General features: G+C 50.9%; 1 protein-coding gene across 1 annotated transcript in view; it reads left to right on the top strand.

Annotated features, from left to right (window-relative positions):
* Positions 1-17123, top strand: part of EDRF1 (erythroid differentiation regulatory factor 1) — a 96038-nt gene extending 78915 nt beyond the window's left edge. Inside the window, exons 23-25 of the mRNA XM_044296441.1 lie at positions 10310-10458; positions 14185-15095; positions 15126-17123. Of these exons, the coding sequence (XP_044152376.1) occupies positions 10310-10458; positions 14185-14362 (327 nt within the window). The 3' untranslated portion in view covers positions 14363-15095; positions 15126-17123. The remainder of the gene's footprint in view (positions 1-10309; positions 10459-14184; positions 15096-15125) is intronic.
* The last annotated feature ends 800 nt before the right edge of the window (positions 17124-17923 follow it).

Below are 17923 nucleotides of genomic sequence, written 5' to 3'. Positions count from 1 at the left end.
AAATCTGCAAAATGGGTCCGCATCTGTTCCGCAATTTTGTGGAACAGGTGTGAACCCATTCATTTTTTCAATGGGGCCAGAATGTGCTGTCCGCATCCACACTTCCGTTCCACCAAAAAATAGAACATGTCCTATTGTCTGCAATTGTGGACAAGAAAATACATTTTCTATGAGAGTGCGGAAATGCAGAACGCACATTGCTGGTGTCCGTGTTTTGCGGATCCGCAAAACACATACGGACGTGTGAATAGACCCTTACAGTGATATTGGGAGCCAGACGCACGCCAATATTTAAGGGCAGTTAGTTGTGGATCTCCGGAGTCTCGTACACAGGATGTCAGGTGGTAACCTGCCTGCAGCTCCTCTTCCTCAAGGCATCGCTGTCTTTATGGACTCGGACAGCATGGCTGACTCCTTCATCACAAGGACAACTGTGTTGATTTTGTGGATCCTCTCAAGGACAATTTCACCTAAACAGTTGTGATGCTTGTTCTGGGTGACTCCGGTTCTGCTGCATTCACCCGTCGCCGCTGCACTTGATCAGCGTTTTATCAGCCTCTGCAGTGTCTCAGGCGATTTGTCACTTTTTCCTCCTTGCCTCTGGGAACAAGTTCATGAATTTCATTTTGCATCTCCGTACCCGTGACTTCCTCATCAAGTGCACATTGTGGGCTGTGTGTGCTCGAGCAGATGCAGACACTCTCATAGACCGGGTATGGAAGGAGATTGCAGATGTCTGCCAGCCCAGAGCTGATCATCATGGCATAGAACTGAGGGCTTACATCAGGGATCAGCAATCTCCGGCACTCCAGCTGTTCTGAAACTACAACTCCCAGAATCCTCCTTTTACTTCCGTGGGAGTTACGAGAACAGCCGAGTAAGTCTGCATGCTGGGAGTTGTAGTTTCACAGCATCTGGTGTGCCGAAGGTTGCTGATCTCTGCCTGACATCCTAATATGAGGGCGGTCACTTATGATGCAAGTGACACAAATATGACTTACCCTCATTATCACATCGGCGGGAGTCTGAGTCCCGGGATCCCCGCCAATCAGCTGTTTTAGGGAGCCACCGCAGTCACCACAGCTCTGGTGAGCGCAGCCTTGCACAGCGCCATACAGTGGCTGTGATTGGTATTGCAGCCCCCCCCCCATTCACTTCAATGGGGCCGAGCTGCAACTAGGCCATGTGACCGATGTTTGATGTCACATGGCCTAGGAAGAGCACAGGGAGCGCCGGCCTCATCTAACAGCTGATCGGCGGGGGTCCCAGATGTCAGACTCCCACCAATCTGATATTGATGACTTATCCAGACGACTAGTTACCGGTTAACCCTTTTAAATGGCATACACACATCTTGCTTTCACCACATACTGTCTGGTTGTACAAAGGCAGGTTACAACACGGACAGATCGCAGTAGTATTCCACTCTGCACTTGGCACTAACTCTGGCAGAGATCTAAGGCGACTTTCACACTCTCACAAGCGGTCCAAAACGGATCAGTTTTGCCCTAAAGCACTCTGAATGGAAAAGGATCCGCTCAGAAAGCATCAGTTCAGTCTCCATTCCGCTCTGGAGATGGACGCCAAAACGCTGCCTGCTTGACAAAACTGAGCCAAACGGATCAGTCCTGGCACACAATGTAAGTCAATGGGGACGGATCAGTTTTCTCTGACGCAATAGAAAACCGATCCGTCCCCCATTGACTTTCAATGGTGTTCAAGACGGATCAGTCATGACTGTAGAAGACATAATACAACCGGATCCATTCATGACGGATGCATGCGGTTGTATTATTGTAACGGAAGCGTTTTTGCAGATCCATGACGGATCCCCCAAAAAACGCTAGTGTGAAAGTAGCCTTATGCAAATAAAATGTAGTCTGCAGAAAACCGTAAGATGTAATGCGCTCATAAGTACCAGACACATTCAGTGCTGCATGTCTTAAAGAAATGCAAAAACTGCAGGAACCAGCTTGGGATTAAGTGTTGGGCGTTACTTAGTATATGATTTCCCTCCCCCTATATAAACTGTAATCTTAATTAAAGAGGTTGTTTGCTTTTTTTCATATTGATGACCAATCCTAAGGATATCAGATTGGCGGGGGTCTGATCGGCCCAACCGCCCATGCGTTCCCCCCGCGCTGATCAGCTGTTTGAAGAGAAAGCAGTGCTCGTATGCTGCCTTCTCGGTTTACCTGCTCGCCGTCGAGCAAGTGTAATTACAACTAGGCCGTCCCATGCCCTTCAATGGGATGTCTCCTTCCTATTCACTTGAATAGGAAGGAGCTGTTCCTTTAACGTACGAGTGCTTTATGCTCTGCTTGGCATATGGAAGGAGGTTGCACTACTTGCTCTGATTTAGGGAGAGTATTAGAAGCTACTGTCTGACACCTCAGGGTGAGCTTCTCACCTAGGGAATAAAGGACCAGTGTTTAGCACTGGGACTGCGAAATCTCTTTGTGGTTGGCCTTGTTGCCGTGCAATGCTTGGGGTCCTGGGTTCAAACATGATCAAAGATAGCATCTGCATGGAGTCTGGAAGTGCTCCTTATGTTTGCAACCCTTGTAAATGGCCTAAAATAGCAAAGGATTCGGATACTCAACTGCTTTCTCCGCTGTTTCTTCGAGCGCTGGCCTCAGCTGCGCACAAGACTAGTGTTGAGCAAACTTCTGTTTTTAAGTTCGGCGTACAAGGTTATAAGAATTCCGTTATGGTTTCCGCTACCACGGACCATAAACTGAATTCCTAGATAACCCGAACCTTGTACGCCGAACTTGAAAACAGGCGTTCGCTCAACACTACACAGTGACTTCACGGGCTGCAGCCAGAAAAACAGTTAGCAGTGGTGAGGAGTCGAGGACCGAAGCGCAGCAGAGGAGAAAACGGGTGAGTATATATTTATGTTTTAGTCCAGGCATGCTCAATCTGCGGCCCTCCAGCTGTTGCAAAACTACAACTCCCAGCATGCCCGAACAGGCTACAGCTATCAGCCACCAGCAGGGCATTGTGGGAGTTGTAGTTTTACAACAGCTGGAGGGCCGCAGGTTGAGCATGCCCGTTTTAGTCCATTTACAGTGGATGCCCAAGTGTCTATGTAGCTTGGACAACTGGGTTTCCACGAGATGTCTATAATGCTTCTGCCATGTGTGGCCAAAAGCATGTTCACTTGCAGCCATTGGGCACCCAAATTAGAAGTTAATATCTAGATCTGGAATCGGCAACCTTCGGCTCTCCAGCTATGGCGATACCACAATTCCCGGCATGCACACAGACTCCGCAGCTCTTGTAACACGCATGGATGTGAATGCAGCATTCTGGTAGTGTCGGAGGTTACTGATCACAGCAAGAAGTAAAGTAGCACGAAGATCACTTTACTGTACGTGCCCCAGCTCTTATGCAGCAGCTCCCCCCTCTTCAGAGAACAGCTCTTCTTCTAGTAGTACAGAGATGGTGCTTTCCTCTGTTATCTGGAAATGTGAATGGAGTCAAAAATGTAAAAAAAAAAAAATAGATAAGGCTACTTTCAGACTTGTGGCAGAGTGATCCGGCAGGCAGTTCTGTCGCCGGATCAGGCAATCTGCATGCACACGGACAGCATTTGTAGACTGATCCGGATGCGGATCCGTCTTACAAATGCATTGCAAGAATGGATCCGTTATATATATATATATATATATATATATTTCTCGCCCATTTTCCTTGGGGGACACAGACCTTGGGTATAGCTCAGCTCCCTAGGAGGCGTGACACTAAGTAAAACTGTTAAGCCCCTCCTCCATCAGCTATACCCTCAGCCTGGAGATAGAGGCTACCAGTTTTAGCTTAGTGTCCAAGGAGGCAAGACACTCCCTGCTACTGCAGGGCTGTTTTCTCCTTGTTTTAATTTTTTCTCTAATTTTGTTATTTTATTTTTGTTTTTTCCTAGGGATACCAGAGACGCATTGGACCTCTCTGTTCTCCCGGGGTTGAGCTGCACCAGTGCCAACGTATTTGCGCTGCTGCCTCCCCCACTGAAGCAATAGGAGGATCTGGGCAGCACCGGCTCCCCTACATCCCGCCAGCTAGGGGGTCGCCCGCACGCCAAGCCCCTCTTCCAGCTTCCTGCCACTGCGGTGCCAGGGGCTGAAGGGGCGACCCTGCTGGAAGGAAATGAGGGTGAAGACAGGTAAGATGGCTTTTCCAGCCCATTCCCTGTCCCTGTTGCACTGGGTTCGGGGGGGGGGGGCACCCGTGGTCGGCCGTTTCCTGCGCTTCTCAGAGCGCTCTGTGGGATCTCCCCATCTGCCTGCTTTTCATGTACCTCCCGATCTTACACATCCCGCCGCCGCCCGCTGCTTAAAAGATAGCCCCTGCTTCTTACTACCTCCCCGCCGCCGCCCGCTCCGTACCGTGATCGAGGGGGCGGGGCTTAGGCCCGGCATCGGCGGTTCGGTTCGGCGGGACGGGGGTCAGGTGACCACCTTACCTTCCGACGTCCGGTTATACCGCCGCGCTTTTGGGGCCTGCGGGCCCTTCTTTGACAACATATGCCTGGGAATCTCGGGCAGCACGGGGTGCCGGTGTTTTTTCGCGCGCGCGTCATGGGGGCGGGGTTTCGTTATGAAACATTCAAGCGTGGAGGGGGCGGAGCTTGTTCCCGCGTCTCTGCTCAAGCTTGCCGCGCTTCCTCACTCCGGACTGAAGTGGAGACACGTGGGAGACACCGGTGCATCGCTGGGGACGCACGCTGGTTTTCTGGCTGCCTCGCGGCTGCTGATCTGGACCTTCGCTCCTAGGGATCTGACCTGACGTTCTTCTGAGGCACTGGTAGGGCTGTTAACCCTCTCCTAACCCCACTGGTCATAGCCGCTGCAATCCCTTGTCCCTGTATCAAGGTACGACCACTTGTCAGCATGTCTGATCCCACGGGTGCCCCCCAAACCCTGGTACCACGCCTGTACCGCCTGCAAGGCACTTTTTCCAAGTGGGCAATCTGAGCCGCATTGCCTTGCATGTCAGGCCCCGATGCAGGGCCCGCTTTCTGCTGTGCCCCCTGTTGTTTCTGAACCCCCTGACTGGGCTAGGTCTCTGTCTCTGGCGGTGGAGAGCCTTACACACGTGGTGGGCCGTCTCGTGGATAGACCGCCTCTCCCGCAGACTGCCGAAATCCCTGTCGCACCTGCTGGGAATGCCGTTTCTGCCGCCCCCACTGATTCCCTGCCTCCCAGTGAATCTTCCAGGGCCCGGCGTACTCAGAAACGTTCAAGGGTTGAGCGCACATCTTCTCCTGATGTTTCGCTCTCTCCGCCATGCGTGCGAGCTCAGTCAAGCCTATCCTCTCAAAGGGATACGCCTTCTGAGGGAGAACTGGCGGATTCGGATGTGGACATGGACTCAGAGCTTCCGTCAAAATTGTCATCCGCGGTGGGGCATCTTATCACTAGTATCCGCGATACCTTTCAGATACACGATGACCCCCCCAGCTCTGAACAGGCCGGCGTGTCCTTTTCTCCGACCCAGACAGGCCTCCAAGGTCTTTCCCATACATGCAGATTTTTCTTCTGTGGTATCCAAGGCTTGGACTCAGCCAAACGTCCGCTTTGTTACACCAAAAAAGCTGGACATTTGTTATCCCTTTCCGGCGGAGTCTGTGACCACCTGGACATCTCCGCCCAAGGTGGATCCTCCTGTGGCTCGCCTGTCCAAAAGCACTGCTATTCTTGTACAGGACGGATCTTCCCTCCAGTCCGCTGAGGACCGTCGGACGGAATCCCTTTCCAAGGCAATATTTTCTGCCTCTGGTTCAGCCCTTAGACCGGTTTTTGCCTCCGCCTGGGTTGGCAAAGCGGTCTCTGAATGGGGTTTGCAGCTGGAGCAGGAGTTGGGGTCGGACGTTCCTGTTCAGGACCTCCGTTCCTTAGCCCAGCTAATTATCCAGGCTGGAAAATTTATTTGTGAGGCCTCCCTGGATGCGGGGGCCCTCATTGCCCGTTCCTCTGCCCTGGCGGTTTCTGTCAGGAGGGAACTCTGGCTGAAGGTTTGGGCGGCGGACGCCGCTTCCAAACGCTCCTTGGCCGGTCTACCGTTCACGGGTTCCCAGCTTGTTCGGGACCCGCCTGGACGAGCTTATATCAGAGGCCACGGGTGGGAAAAGTACTCTCCTTCCCCAGTCCAGGCCAAAGGGCGCCCCACGGGGTCGCGCGGGTTCGTCCCGTTTTCGGTCCTTTCGTAAGCCCTCCGGATCTAGACCCGGGGCCGGTTCTTCTTCCTCTGGCCCAACCCAGGATAGACGCAAGAAGCCGTTTTTTCGGGCGCAACCTACCTGGCGCAAGACCCAGCCTGCACGGGCTACCACAGGCCAGCAGCCCTCTGCCTGAAGGTGCGCCCCCACCCACCCGGGTGGGGGGCCGCCTTCTCCTTTTCAGGAACGTTTGGCGGAACCACATCTCAGATGCATGGGCGCTCGAGATTGTATCTTGCGGGTACAAGATCGAATTTGCGGCCATTCCGCCAGACCGTTTCTTCCGGTCCCGTCCTCCGCGGGACCCCGTACGAGCGGCCTCTTTCTTCGCGGCCGTTCGCTCACTCATGGACAAGGGTGTCATCGCCCCGGTGCCTCCGACGGAAAGGTTCAGGGGGTTCTACTCGAACCTCTTCGTGATCCCCAAAAAGGAAGGCTCGGTGCGACCGATCTTGGACCTGAAGCGCCTGAACCGCTTCCTCCGCCTGCAGAGATTCCGGATGGAGTCTCTCCGGTCCGCAGTGGCCTCCCTGGAAAAGGGGGATTTCATGGCCTCCATCGACGTTCAGGATGCATACCTCCACGTTCCGGTTGCTCCATGTCATCACCGCTTCCTACGCTTCGCGGTGGGGGACGATCACTTCCAGTTCGTTGCCCTTCCCTTTGGTCTAGCAACGGCTCCTCGGGTGTTCACCAAGGTCCTGGCCCCTGTCTTGGCCCTTCTACGTTCAAGAAGTGTTTTTTCTTCTTCCGTACTTGGACGACATCTTGGTCAAGGCACCCTCCCTTTCACAGGCATCCGGCAGTGTGGATCTCACTCTGGAGACCCTGACGCGGTTTGGTTGGATTATCAACCACCCCAAGTCTTCCCTTACCCCCTCCAGACGGCTGATCTTCCTGGGGATGCTCCTGGATACGGAACTGGCAGAGGTCAGTCTTCCGTCGGACAAGCGTCTGGCCCTTCGCGGGTCGGTTCGCAGCCTTCTCCGTCATCACCGGCCTTCCCTCAGATCCGGCATGCGGTTGCTGGGGAAGATGGTTGCCTGTTTCGAGGCAGTGCCGTTCGCACAATTCCATTCCCGCACCTTTCAGAGGGCGATTCTGTCGGCCTGGGACAAATCACCGAGGAGTCTGGACAGGACCTTCCTTCTGCCTCCCCTGGCTCGGGCTTCCCTCAACTGGTGGTTGCATCTCCCTCTGAGGGGGAGGTCCTTCCTTCCACTGAACTGGCTGGTGATTACCACCGACGCCAGCTTACGGGGGTGGGGGGGGGTTTTCCCTCCCCGATCCGTCCAGGGCGTTTGGTCTCTATCGGAGTCCAGACTTCCGATCAACATTCTGGAGCTGAGGGCAGTTCTTTTGTCCCTCAGACACTGGACCCATCTACTGAGGGGCCGCCCTGTTCGGATCCAATCGGACAATGCCACGGCGGTGGCGTACATAAACCATCAGGGAGGCACCCGCGGCGATGCAAGAGGTGTCCCTCATTCTCCTCTGGGCGGAGACGCACGTGCCAGCCTTGTCTGCGATTTACATCCCGGGGGTAGACAACTGGGCGGCAGATTTCCTCAGCCGGTCCACCATCGATCCGGGAGAATGGTCCCTGCACCCAGAGGTGTTCGAGGCCCTTTGTCTTCGCTGGGGTCGCCCCGACGTGGACCTCATGGCCTCCAAATTCAACCGCAAGGTTCCCCTATACGTATCCAGGGCACGGGACCCGGAGGCTTACGGCGCCGACGCGCTTGTCCTTCCGTGGTGCCAATTCTCCCTTCTGTACATCTTTCCTCCTCTTCCCCTCCTGCCACGGGTTCTTCGGAGGATCGCGGCAGAGGGCGTTCCCGCGATTCTGATCGCCCCGGATTGGCCCCGTCGGTCCTGGTACGCCGACCTAATGTTGCTGTTGGCAGACGTTCCGTGGCCACTGCCCTCCAGGGAGGACCTTCTCTCTCAAGGTCCGATCTTCCACGAGCATTTAGGCTCGCTACGTTTGACGGCGTGGCTGTTGAGACCGCCGTCTTAACGCGACGGGGTTTCTCCGCGGACGTTGTCCGCACCATGATCCGTGCTCGTAAACCCGTATCTTCGAGGATCTACTATCGGGTTTGGAGGTCCTATCTGGGGTTCTGTGAGTCCCGGAGCGTCCCACCTCTCCGGTTTTCTCTTCCCACGATCCTGTCCTTCCTCCAGTCGGGCCTGGACCTGGGGCTGGGCCTCAGTTCTCTGAAGGGACAGATTTCGGCGCTGTCTATTCTTCTCCAGCGTCCCCTGGCCCCTCTGGGGCCGATTAAGACCTTTTTGCAAGGGGTGGCTCACTCTGTTCCACCGTATCGCCCTCCGGTTCCTTCCTGGGACCTGAATGTGGTGCTCTCGGCGCTTCAATCTGCCCCCTTCGAGCCCTTGCGGGAGGTCTCCCTTCGCCTTCTGTCCTGCAAGGTCATCTTTCTTGTGGCCATCACGTCTCTCCGGCGGGTGTCTGAGTTGGCGGCTCTTTCTTGTTCCGAACCTTTCCTGATCTTCCACCAGGATAAGGTTGTGCTCCGACCAGTCCCGGCTTTCCTGCCAAAGGTGGTCTCCGCCTTTCACATCAATGAGGACATCGTCCTTCCGTCGCTCTGTCCCTCTCCTTCCCACTCCAGAGAACGGGAACTGCACCGTCTGGATGTGGTCAGGGCATTGAGGATTTACTTGGAGGTCACCGGATCCTTCCGGCGCACGGATTCCCTGTTTGTGGTCCCGGAGGGTTCGCGCAAGGGTTTGGCGGTCTCCAAGGTGGCCATTGCCCGGTTCATTAAACTGGCGGTGTCTGAGGCTTATCGAGCCAAGGGTAGGGCTCCGCCTTTCGGCGTCACTGCTCATTCCACCAGAGCAGTCGGGGCTTCCTGGGCGCAGAGGCATCGAGCCTCGGCTGAGCAGTTGTGCAAAGCGGCCACTTGGTCCTCTTTGCACACTTTCACCAGGTTCTATAGGGTGCATACGCACGCGTCGGCGGATGCTGCTTTGGGCCGCCTGGTCTTGCAGGCTGCGGTTTCCTGATGCTCCGGTGGTCCGCCTTGGGTTATGGTCCCTCCCTTCTTGGACTGCTCTTGAACGTCCCAAGGTCTGTGTCCCCCAAGGAAAATGGGCGAGAAAAGGAGATTTTTGTATAACTTACCAGTTAAATCTCTTTCTTGCTCTTCCTTGGGGGACACAGCACCCACCCTTCTGTGTTTGGTTCTAGGGTTTTGGCTGGCGCCCCGTTGGGTTGTTGGCTGTTGTTTGCATTGTTGGTTGTTTCCTTTCACTACTTGGACACGCAACTGGTAGCCTCTATCTCCAGGCTGAGGGTATAGCTGATGGAGGAGGGGCTTAACAGTTTTACTTAGTGTCACGCCTCCTAGGGAGCTGAGCTATACCCAAGGTCTGTGTCCCCCAAGGAAGAGCGAGAAAGAGATTTAACTGGTAAGTTATACAAAAATCTCCTTTTTTCACATATTTACCGATCTGCGCATGCGCAGACCGGAAGGACAGATCCGGCATTCCAGTATTTTTAATGCCGGATCCGGCACTAATACATTTCAATGTATTCCGGCAACTGATCAGGAATTTTGGACGGAGATAATACCACAGCATGCTGCGGTACTTCCTCCGTCCAAAACGCAGTTCTGTGACTTAACTAAAGACATCCTGCTGCATCGTGAACGGATTTCTCTCCATTCAGAATGCATTAGGATAAAACTGATCAGTTCTTTTCCGGTATAGAGCCCCTAGGACGGAACTCAGTGCCGGAAAAGAAAACCGCTAGTGTGAAAGTAGCCTAATACAGAGGAGGGTCTCTGTGTATTGTGTTTTTACATTCACGCTGTCCTAGGAAATCCAGTAGCAGAATACAGCGCAGACATACATTACACTAATAAGCTTATCTGCCGGCCATTGATATTCAGCAGCAGAAGAATGTAAGAAAAGGTAGTGACTACTTATTCAGCCACCGCACTCATTCAATGGGTATTCAGAGTCGCTAACACTGCGGGGTATTGTGTTCACAGGGCAATCAGTCTGGTGTAGATGCCTCCTTATGTATCTGCATAATAATTGATGTCTTCTCCCGCACAGGGGTCGGAGGAAGGGAACGAACCGATCGTCGACTCCTCAGAAAATCTCCAAAAGGAAGAAGTGGTGAAACTTGTCACTATATTTGAATCTCGCTTGTCTTTTGTTCTCTTACAATTTGTGAAGCTTTTATCATCAAAGAAGAAGAGCAGGTAAGCGGCGGCGAAGTCCTCCTCCCCCGATTTATAGTAAAAGTGGAAATCCATAGAATCAATGGCATCTCTCATAGCAGGGGTCAGCAGCCTTCAGCACTCCAGCTGCTGTGACACTACAATTCCCAGCATGCGCCATTCACTTTGATGGGAGTTCTGAGAAAGGCAGAGCATGCAGCAAGCTGACTGCCAGCCAGGAACGAGGAAGTCTACAGCCGTTCAATCCTCATGAAACCGTCTTATTCATATGCATTAGAAATGAAGGATTTGGATTTCACTAGAAATTAGAGCAGGTTCTTTAAAAGAAGTTTTTTTGTAAGAAGACCTGTCCCCTCCCCGGACTTGTCTGGTTCTCCATAAACAAAAGCAGAACACAACACTGATGAAGTAGACACGCTCCGTGCAGATTTACTTCATCAGTGTTGTGTTCTGCTGTTGTTTCTCCTGGAAATGTACGATTTGAATCGGCATTTCCCCTCGTCAGTAGGTCTGCTACTTACCATTCATTGCGGACAGTGTCAGACCTTGGGCCCCATTCACGCAACCGTATTTTTGGTCCAACATCTGTTTTGCGGACAAGAATAGGCATTTTGTTACAACGGATCTTCAAAATACATATAGTTGTACTGTTGTGAGTGCACCCTTAGGCAGGCCTGTTAGAGAGGGAGCGGGCGCCTGCGTCGGGAATAAGTGAATAATATTTCCTTTACGGGTCCTGCTAAGTGGGCGACCCCCCCCCACACACACACACACACACGTAATTTTGTGCAACCTCTTTAAAGCTGCAGCACATTTACTGTAAACTGCACAGGGGGCTTTAGTGGCCTTGGCTACTGGACTCTTACTTATGGGAACTGTGGGGCCCGTCTTTCCGTCTCGCCTCTGTCTTTGCCCGTCTTTCCGTCTCGCCTCTGTCAATCTCCTCTGGTGCCAGTTTAAGGCCCCTTTACACGGGCCGAGAATCGGCGAGCAATTATCTGCTGGTGTAAAGGTGCCGCGGATTACCTGAGTCAAGTGCTCGTTTATCAGGTAATATGCTCGTCTGTGCGGACGCTTAAATCATTGTTTGCCTGCAACAGATCGTGGTGTCTAAACAGGCTCTGCAGCCGGCAAACGATTATGTATGGGGACGAGCGATGGTATGATTGATCGCTCCTCCCTATACTGTGGAGGAGATCGCTGCATGTAAATGTGGCGGTTTCCTTCACTGATGAACAGGCGATTGCCGGGAAGGACCTCCGTGTAAAAGGACCTTTGTCTGTGGGGACAAAGGGCCAGGCATGCTGAAATCCGACAGCCCGATCCTTCTTTTCCATGACATCTGCCATCTCTGTATAGGCAAGTGGCCCTCATATATTTTAGGCGGTGGGGCTGTGCGTGTATAGGTGTTTTTGACCAATATGTTTTTATTCTGTACGTGTGAGTTTATCACTTTTATGTTTGTGTCTGTATCTTGTATAAAGTGCACGTGTATATATTTCAGCACATTACAATTTTTTTTTTTTTAATATGTGTACTTCTTTACAGTTAGGTTATTTTTGCTGATTCCTGGCAGAGGGCGAGGGGCCCGCTCTCCTGTTGTTGCACAGGGGCCCTCTACTTTTGTGCTCCCCGCTTAGTAGCAGCTGCGTTGTCTTCCGTCTAAACAAGATTTAAAAGCTCATTAGCCAGGTTTAAACTGTGTCTATAAAGCACAGGGGCACAAGCTATCCACAAGATGGCAATAGAAACACGCCGTATTTCACCCAGCGCCAGGCTGCCTCCTAAAGAGCTGCTTGTTTAGTGTAATTGTCCAAAACTGGTAATTGTTTCTGCTCTCTGGTGTCATGATATTTCATCAGCTTAAGGCTTTATCCTGTGTAATATAAGGAAACCTGCCCGTCTTTATCTCTTTTATATACACTGTATTTGCTGCCAGGATCGCTAATCTGCAGAGGTAAATTAGTTTTTATGTACTGGGCCCTGTCATCAATTCTAAGCAGCTCACGCTTTATCACGGCACGCGGACGGATAGATCAGGAGCAGCAGCGAGGAATTTGCTGCGGCTTCACACACACATCACGTGTAATCGGACAGGTGATCTCTCCCACATAGTGCATGGGACCCACACATGGGGTGTAAGGTTAGATTTCCTGTGAATGGGATCATTCATCTTGCAAGTGCTAGATTAAAGTATTTCTATTGAGGAAGGAAGCGCGTGCCACTGCCAGGCAGAGTAATAGAGGGTTTGCACAAAAAAAGTCAAAAGTTCTTGAATAGCTTTTTGAGTTAAAAGGGCATGTCCACGACTTTACAAGTGATGGCCTGTACCCAGGATAGGCCATCAATATCTGATTGGCGGGGGTCCAACACGTCCCACCTCGCCAATCCGCTGTTCTGTAGTTGCTCCGGCATAGTGTATGGAGCCGATACATCCAGCACTGCTCCCATTGAAAGAACGCTTCAGTTATCAGCTCCATCCTCTACATAGTGGACAGAACTGTGCAGCTACAGGGTGTCAGTCAGACCCCCTGCCATTTAGATGAGGATAGGCCGTCACTTGTAAAATCATGGACTACTCCTTTAATAAACAGACGGGAGTCTTCCGTTCAGGGTTCTCCTGATATGCTTTTTTTTTTTTTTTTTTCTGAACCTCCATAGACGAGAACCGTTGCAACCAAATGTATTTATTTTTTAATCTTCATGGGCATCTAAAATAAAACATGAAGCCCAAATGGACTTCAAAATGCAGGCCTGTATGTTCCCATGGTAACAGACTACAAACAATCCTAGTGTAGTCTGATCCTGTAGCTATACCATCTTTTGTTCTATGTGTTGCAAACATGCATTCAAAAGTCAGCAAGGAGTAAGGGGCAGATTGAAGAGACCGCAGGACATAGGGGGTGTGTGTAGTCTGTGTACCATGTAAAGGAGCTGTAAACGACTGCAGATGGTCTTGGGCAGAAATTTCATAAGTGTCTTTATTTTTTTTAAATCCATTCTGCATCTGATATGAGGCTTGTTTTAAGAGCATCTGTCATCAGTTTTGACCCCTCAGAACTGCTAACAGTGCTCTATAGGCGATGGTGGGAGCATTCATGACTGTGAAATCCAAATTGTACTCCCCTGGTGCTGCAGATGCCATGGGGTCTATCCTCTTCATGTTCAGTGCTGAACACTTTCCTAGCCCGTCCCCTCTTCTCTGAGTGACGGCCGTGGCGTCCAAACAGGAGACGGCTAGATCCGTCACACAGAGGGAGGGGCTGGGGAGGTGAACATTAGGGGAGCATCTCCATAGCCTTTGTGATTGATTTCCAAATACTGGGAATTATGATCCCCGTAACAGAGGACACGCCTGAATACATTCTCTTTTACATATCTTAGAGGACCCTGGAGGATAGATAGTAGTCAGTACAAATGTCATATGCTTGCCTGTGGAGTAAAGGAGCTGTGATGTCACCCCTTATGGGCAGGATACGGTGACATCACCCTAGGGGCTCCATGGGCCCTCAAGGATCCGGGTGGGAGGGAAAGATTGCATGAAGCCAGACCAGAGTCTTACAACATCTCGTCAGGATCTTGTAGGCGTCGTCATGAATTTTACGTGATGTAGACAATGTCTTTGAAGGCTTTCTCTCTACCTTGCATGTGCAGCCCCTGCTCTTCCACCAGTCCTGTGGGTGACTTAGATGTAAGCACGTGTGTAATCCAGGCATTGACCCCTCTGTCATGGTTTCTGTCTTGCAGTAATCCCCCCAAAGAGGACGCCTCTCTGAAAACCTACAAGCAAGTGTATTCCAGCCTCTTACGGGCTTCAACCAACAAGACCTCCACGCTGACCGAGAGACTGAGCGTGCTCGTCAATTTACTGGATCAGCTCACGCCAAAGAGCGAGGCGAATGAGACGTCAGTCAGCGAAACATGATTGTGCCTGGGATGCAGAGAGGACTCCTTGCCTTGTTAAACTCGGGATCGCTGGTCTGTTCCACTCGCCGCCACCTTCTTGCCATGGTTGAAATGAAATGTGAAATCTTCAGGGAAGCTTCTTGTGCACGTCGGTCGTTACACGCACTGCCCTGCTGGGGATTTGGGGACGTACAGGTTTTCTCTCTTATTTATTTTCTGATGACACATTCGCTCCGGCACCACTTATCTCTCGTTCTGGTACACAGTTCATGGGCAGCTGCTCCAAAGGTAATAAATCTATAGCTGTCTGTAGACCCGATAGAGCTGAATGCAGATGCCTCAATTTTCCGCAAGATCTGCAAAATCCTGTATCTACTGGGTTGCAAATTAGGTGCATAGATGGCAGGCTGTGGGACATCGTGCCCCAAGAGGTAGTGCCCGCCATCCGTTCTTACCCCATGTGCGCACCCATGCCAAATGTGCTTCTTAAAGAGGACCTGCCACCTCTCCCGGCAAGTCTGTAAATACGCTCTGTTCCTCCTCGACAGCTGGGTGTTACCCTGTGTTCCTACCGTCTGACTCTGTGAGGACTGCTTGGACACAGTCAGAGGTTTTAGGGCCAAACCCCAGTTGGTAATACACGCTTGTTATTAAATTGCAGGAGGTAGAACAAAGGAAGGACTAAAAGAAGATCCCAAATTATGTTATGGGGTAAACACGTATTTATGAAGACTTGTCAGGAGAGGTGGCAGGTCCTTATGAATAGATTCTTTTCATGGCAGGTCCTTATGAATAGATTCTTTTCATGTTGGATTTTACAGGGTTAGAAACAGGCAGACACAGAAGCTGAACCCCGCCGAAGCCTGAGAAGAGCAGCCGCAGCTTCCAGTCTGAACAGGGGTCTAAAAGGGCTCAGAAAAGTGCTGAAAATAGATGCAGCCATTTATACATTTTTATGATCAATGTGCCTGGATTATGTTGGGGAGACTGGAGAGCCCCTTTATGACATTAGAAAATGAACGACAACCGAGGTTTGTCCTACATTACTTCCCTTAGACTTTCCTCCATCTTGGCCCATGTTAGACCAGTCCAGAGTGGCAATCACACGTGTATTTTATGACAGCCCATGGACCGGTGTGGGGCTGTTTTTCTTTCTAATCCTGGACAATCCCTTTCAGCCAGGAAGTGGCACAAAAAGCTGTGCAAATCTATTACAGCAGGCATATATTTAATTTTCTAAGGCCAAAATGCCCAGAATTATCAGGAGGCTTGCTTCCTCTTAATACGTTTGGTGCCTTTTACTCCAGCACACTTCAGATTAAAATTGGCGTATGAAATGGCACGCTTAATTAACTGGCAGATTTATGTCTTGATTTCACGTTATAGGGGAGATGTATCAAGACTGGCGCGTCCATCCCTGGCGTGAGGCGCCTGATTTATTTTTTATTTTTTAAGAGGCAGAAACAAACAAATCGGGCGCATTTGTTCCCTGCCATGCGCCAGAAACTGAAGTCTACGCCGTTGTGGACTTCAGCTATAACTTCTGCCACTTTCTGGCAAAAGTTATAGTAAATGCGGCGGGCTGCACGAAGCAACGCCCACTTCTGCTAAGCCCTACCTCTTTTATCCTGCCAAAAGTGGCGAGAAGCCTAAAAAATTGCCAATTATGGCGCACATATGGCTTGTGCCATATTGTGCGGCTTTTTTACGCCACAATAGTGGTTTAATTAGCTTAATATATGTCCCTCCTGGTGTGTCTCAAGTGACGTGTAGGTAGTCCATTGCCTGGTCCTCTGATGCTTGGTGGAATGTAAAAAAGGGAGGACCCCCCTCCCCCCATGTCATTATTTTTTTAAGTATAAAAAGGTTGTGCTTGGTATTGCAGCTCAGCCGTACGGACTTGAAGGGGGCTGAGCTTCAACTAGGCCACGTGATCAGTACACGGTGACGCCATATGGCTTAGGAAGAGGTCGGAGCGCCCGGCCTCTTCTAACAGCTGATTGGCGTCTTTACTTTTTTTTTTTACGTATTCCAATATTGGCAAATGTGTTTCCCTACCTATCTGTATAGGAGCTGGAACCCTTCCCAGTAATCACACACTGTATGGACTAAAGTACTGGGACACGCATCTTCATTCAAGTGTTTCCTTCAGTCCAATTTCCACAGGTGTATAAAATCCATCTTCTAGCCATGCAGTCTGTGAATGAACGACTCATAAAGAGCTCCATGAATTCCAGCGTGGTCACCACTGCCACAGGCCACTTACTGACATTTCTTCTAGAACTTCCACCATTACCGGTAAGCAGTATTACTGTCATATGGACGGAACCGCAGCAACTCGGTGGAGACCATGTGAAGGTCCTGAGCGGGGCCACTGAGTGCTGAGGAACATAGTGCATAAGTCACCAACGCTCTGCTGAGTGCAAACCTCTGCCATTAACATCAGCACAAAAACTGTACCCAGAGTGTCACTGCATGGGTTTCCATGGCTGAGCAGCTGCATGCCAACCTTACATCGCCAAGCACAATGCCAAGCGTCAGTGGTGTAAAGCAGGCCACCATCGGACTCTGGAGCAGTGGAAACCTCAACTGTGGAGTGATGGACCAGCCAGGAGAACGTTGCCTACCTGACTATATTGTGCCAACTGTACAGTCTGGCGGAGGAGGGATAATCCTATGGGGTGTTTTTCAGGGGATGGCCTCAGCTGCTTAGTGCCAGTGAAGGCAAATCTTAAAGGGAACCTGTCACCTGGATTTTGTGTATAGAGCTGGGGACATGGGCTGCTAGATGGCCGCTAGCACATCCGCAATACACACTCCCCATAGCTCTGTGTGCTTTTATTGTGTATAAAATGCGATTTGATACATATGCAAATTAACCTGAGATGAGTCAGAGCTTGAATATATGACTCTTCTCTGGTCACACAAGTAAGATATGACTCTTATATGTTAATTTGCATATGTATCAAATCAGTTTTTTTACACAATAAAAGCACACAGAGCTATGGGGACTGGGTATTGCGGATGTGCTAGCGGCCATCTACCAACACATGTCCTCAGCTGTATACCCAAAATCCAGGTGACAGGTTCCCTTTAATGCTTCTGCAGACAAAGACATTTTGAATAATTGTTGCTTCCAGCTTTGTGGGGAGAATTTGGGGAAGGCTCTTTCCTGTTCCAGCATGATGACACCCCAGTGGGCATAGCAAGGTCCATAAATACGTGGTTGGGTCTCTTGTCCAGCATCGTCTGACCTCACAAATGCTCTTCTCGATGAATGGGCAAAATCTTTTAGAAAGTCTTCCCAGAAGAGTGGGGGGGACAAAATTTGAATACCTATGGATTTAGACTGGGATGACATAAAAGCGCCTGTAGGTGTCCCAATACTTTGGTCCATGTAGTGTGTGTCTGACCCTTGTTATACATCATTGTCCTATTGGCTCATTGCTGGGAATAGATGTAGGATGAGACCAGCACAAGCCCCGTCCTTGCCGCACAGCGTACGTCCTGGACGCAGCGCCCCGACATGGTGTTACATGTTTTCACAACCTGCAAATCTGAATAGCTTGTTAATAAATAA

The sequence above is a fragment of the Bufo gargarizans genome, chromosome 6, assembly GCF_014858855.1.
Source record: "Bufo gargarizans isolate SCDJY-AF-19 chromosome 6, ASM1485885v1, whole genome shotgun sequence".
Lineage (NCBI taxonomy): Eukaryota > Metazoa > Chordata > Amphibia > Anura > Bufonidae > Bufo > Bufo gargarizans.
Note: the sequence above shows the minus strand (reverse complement) of the source record. Positions and strands in the feature narration are given on the sequence as shown.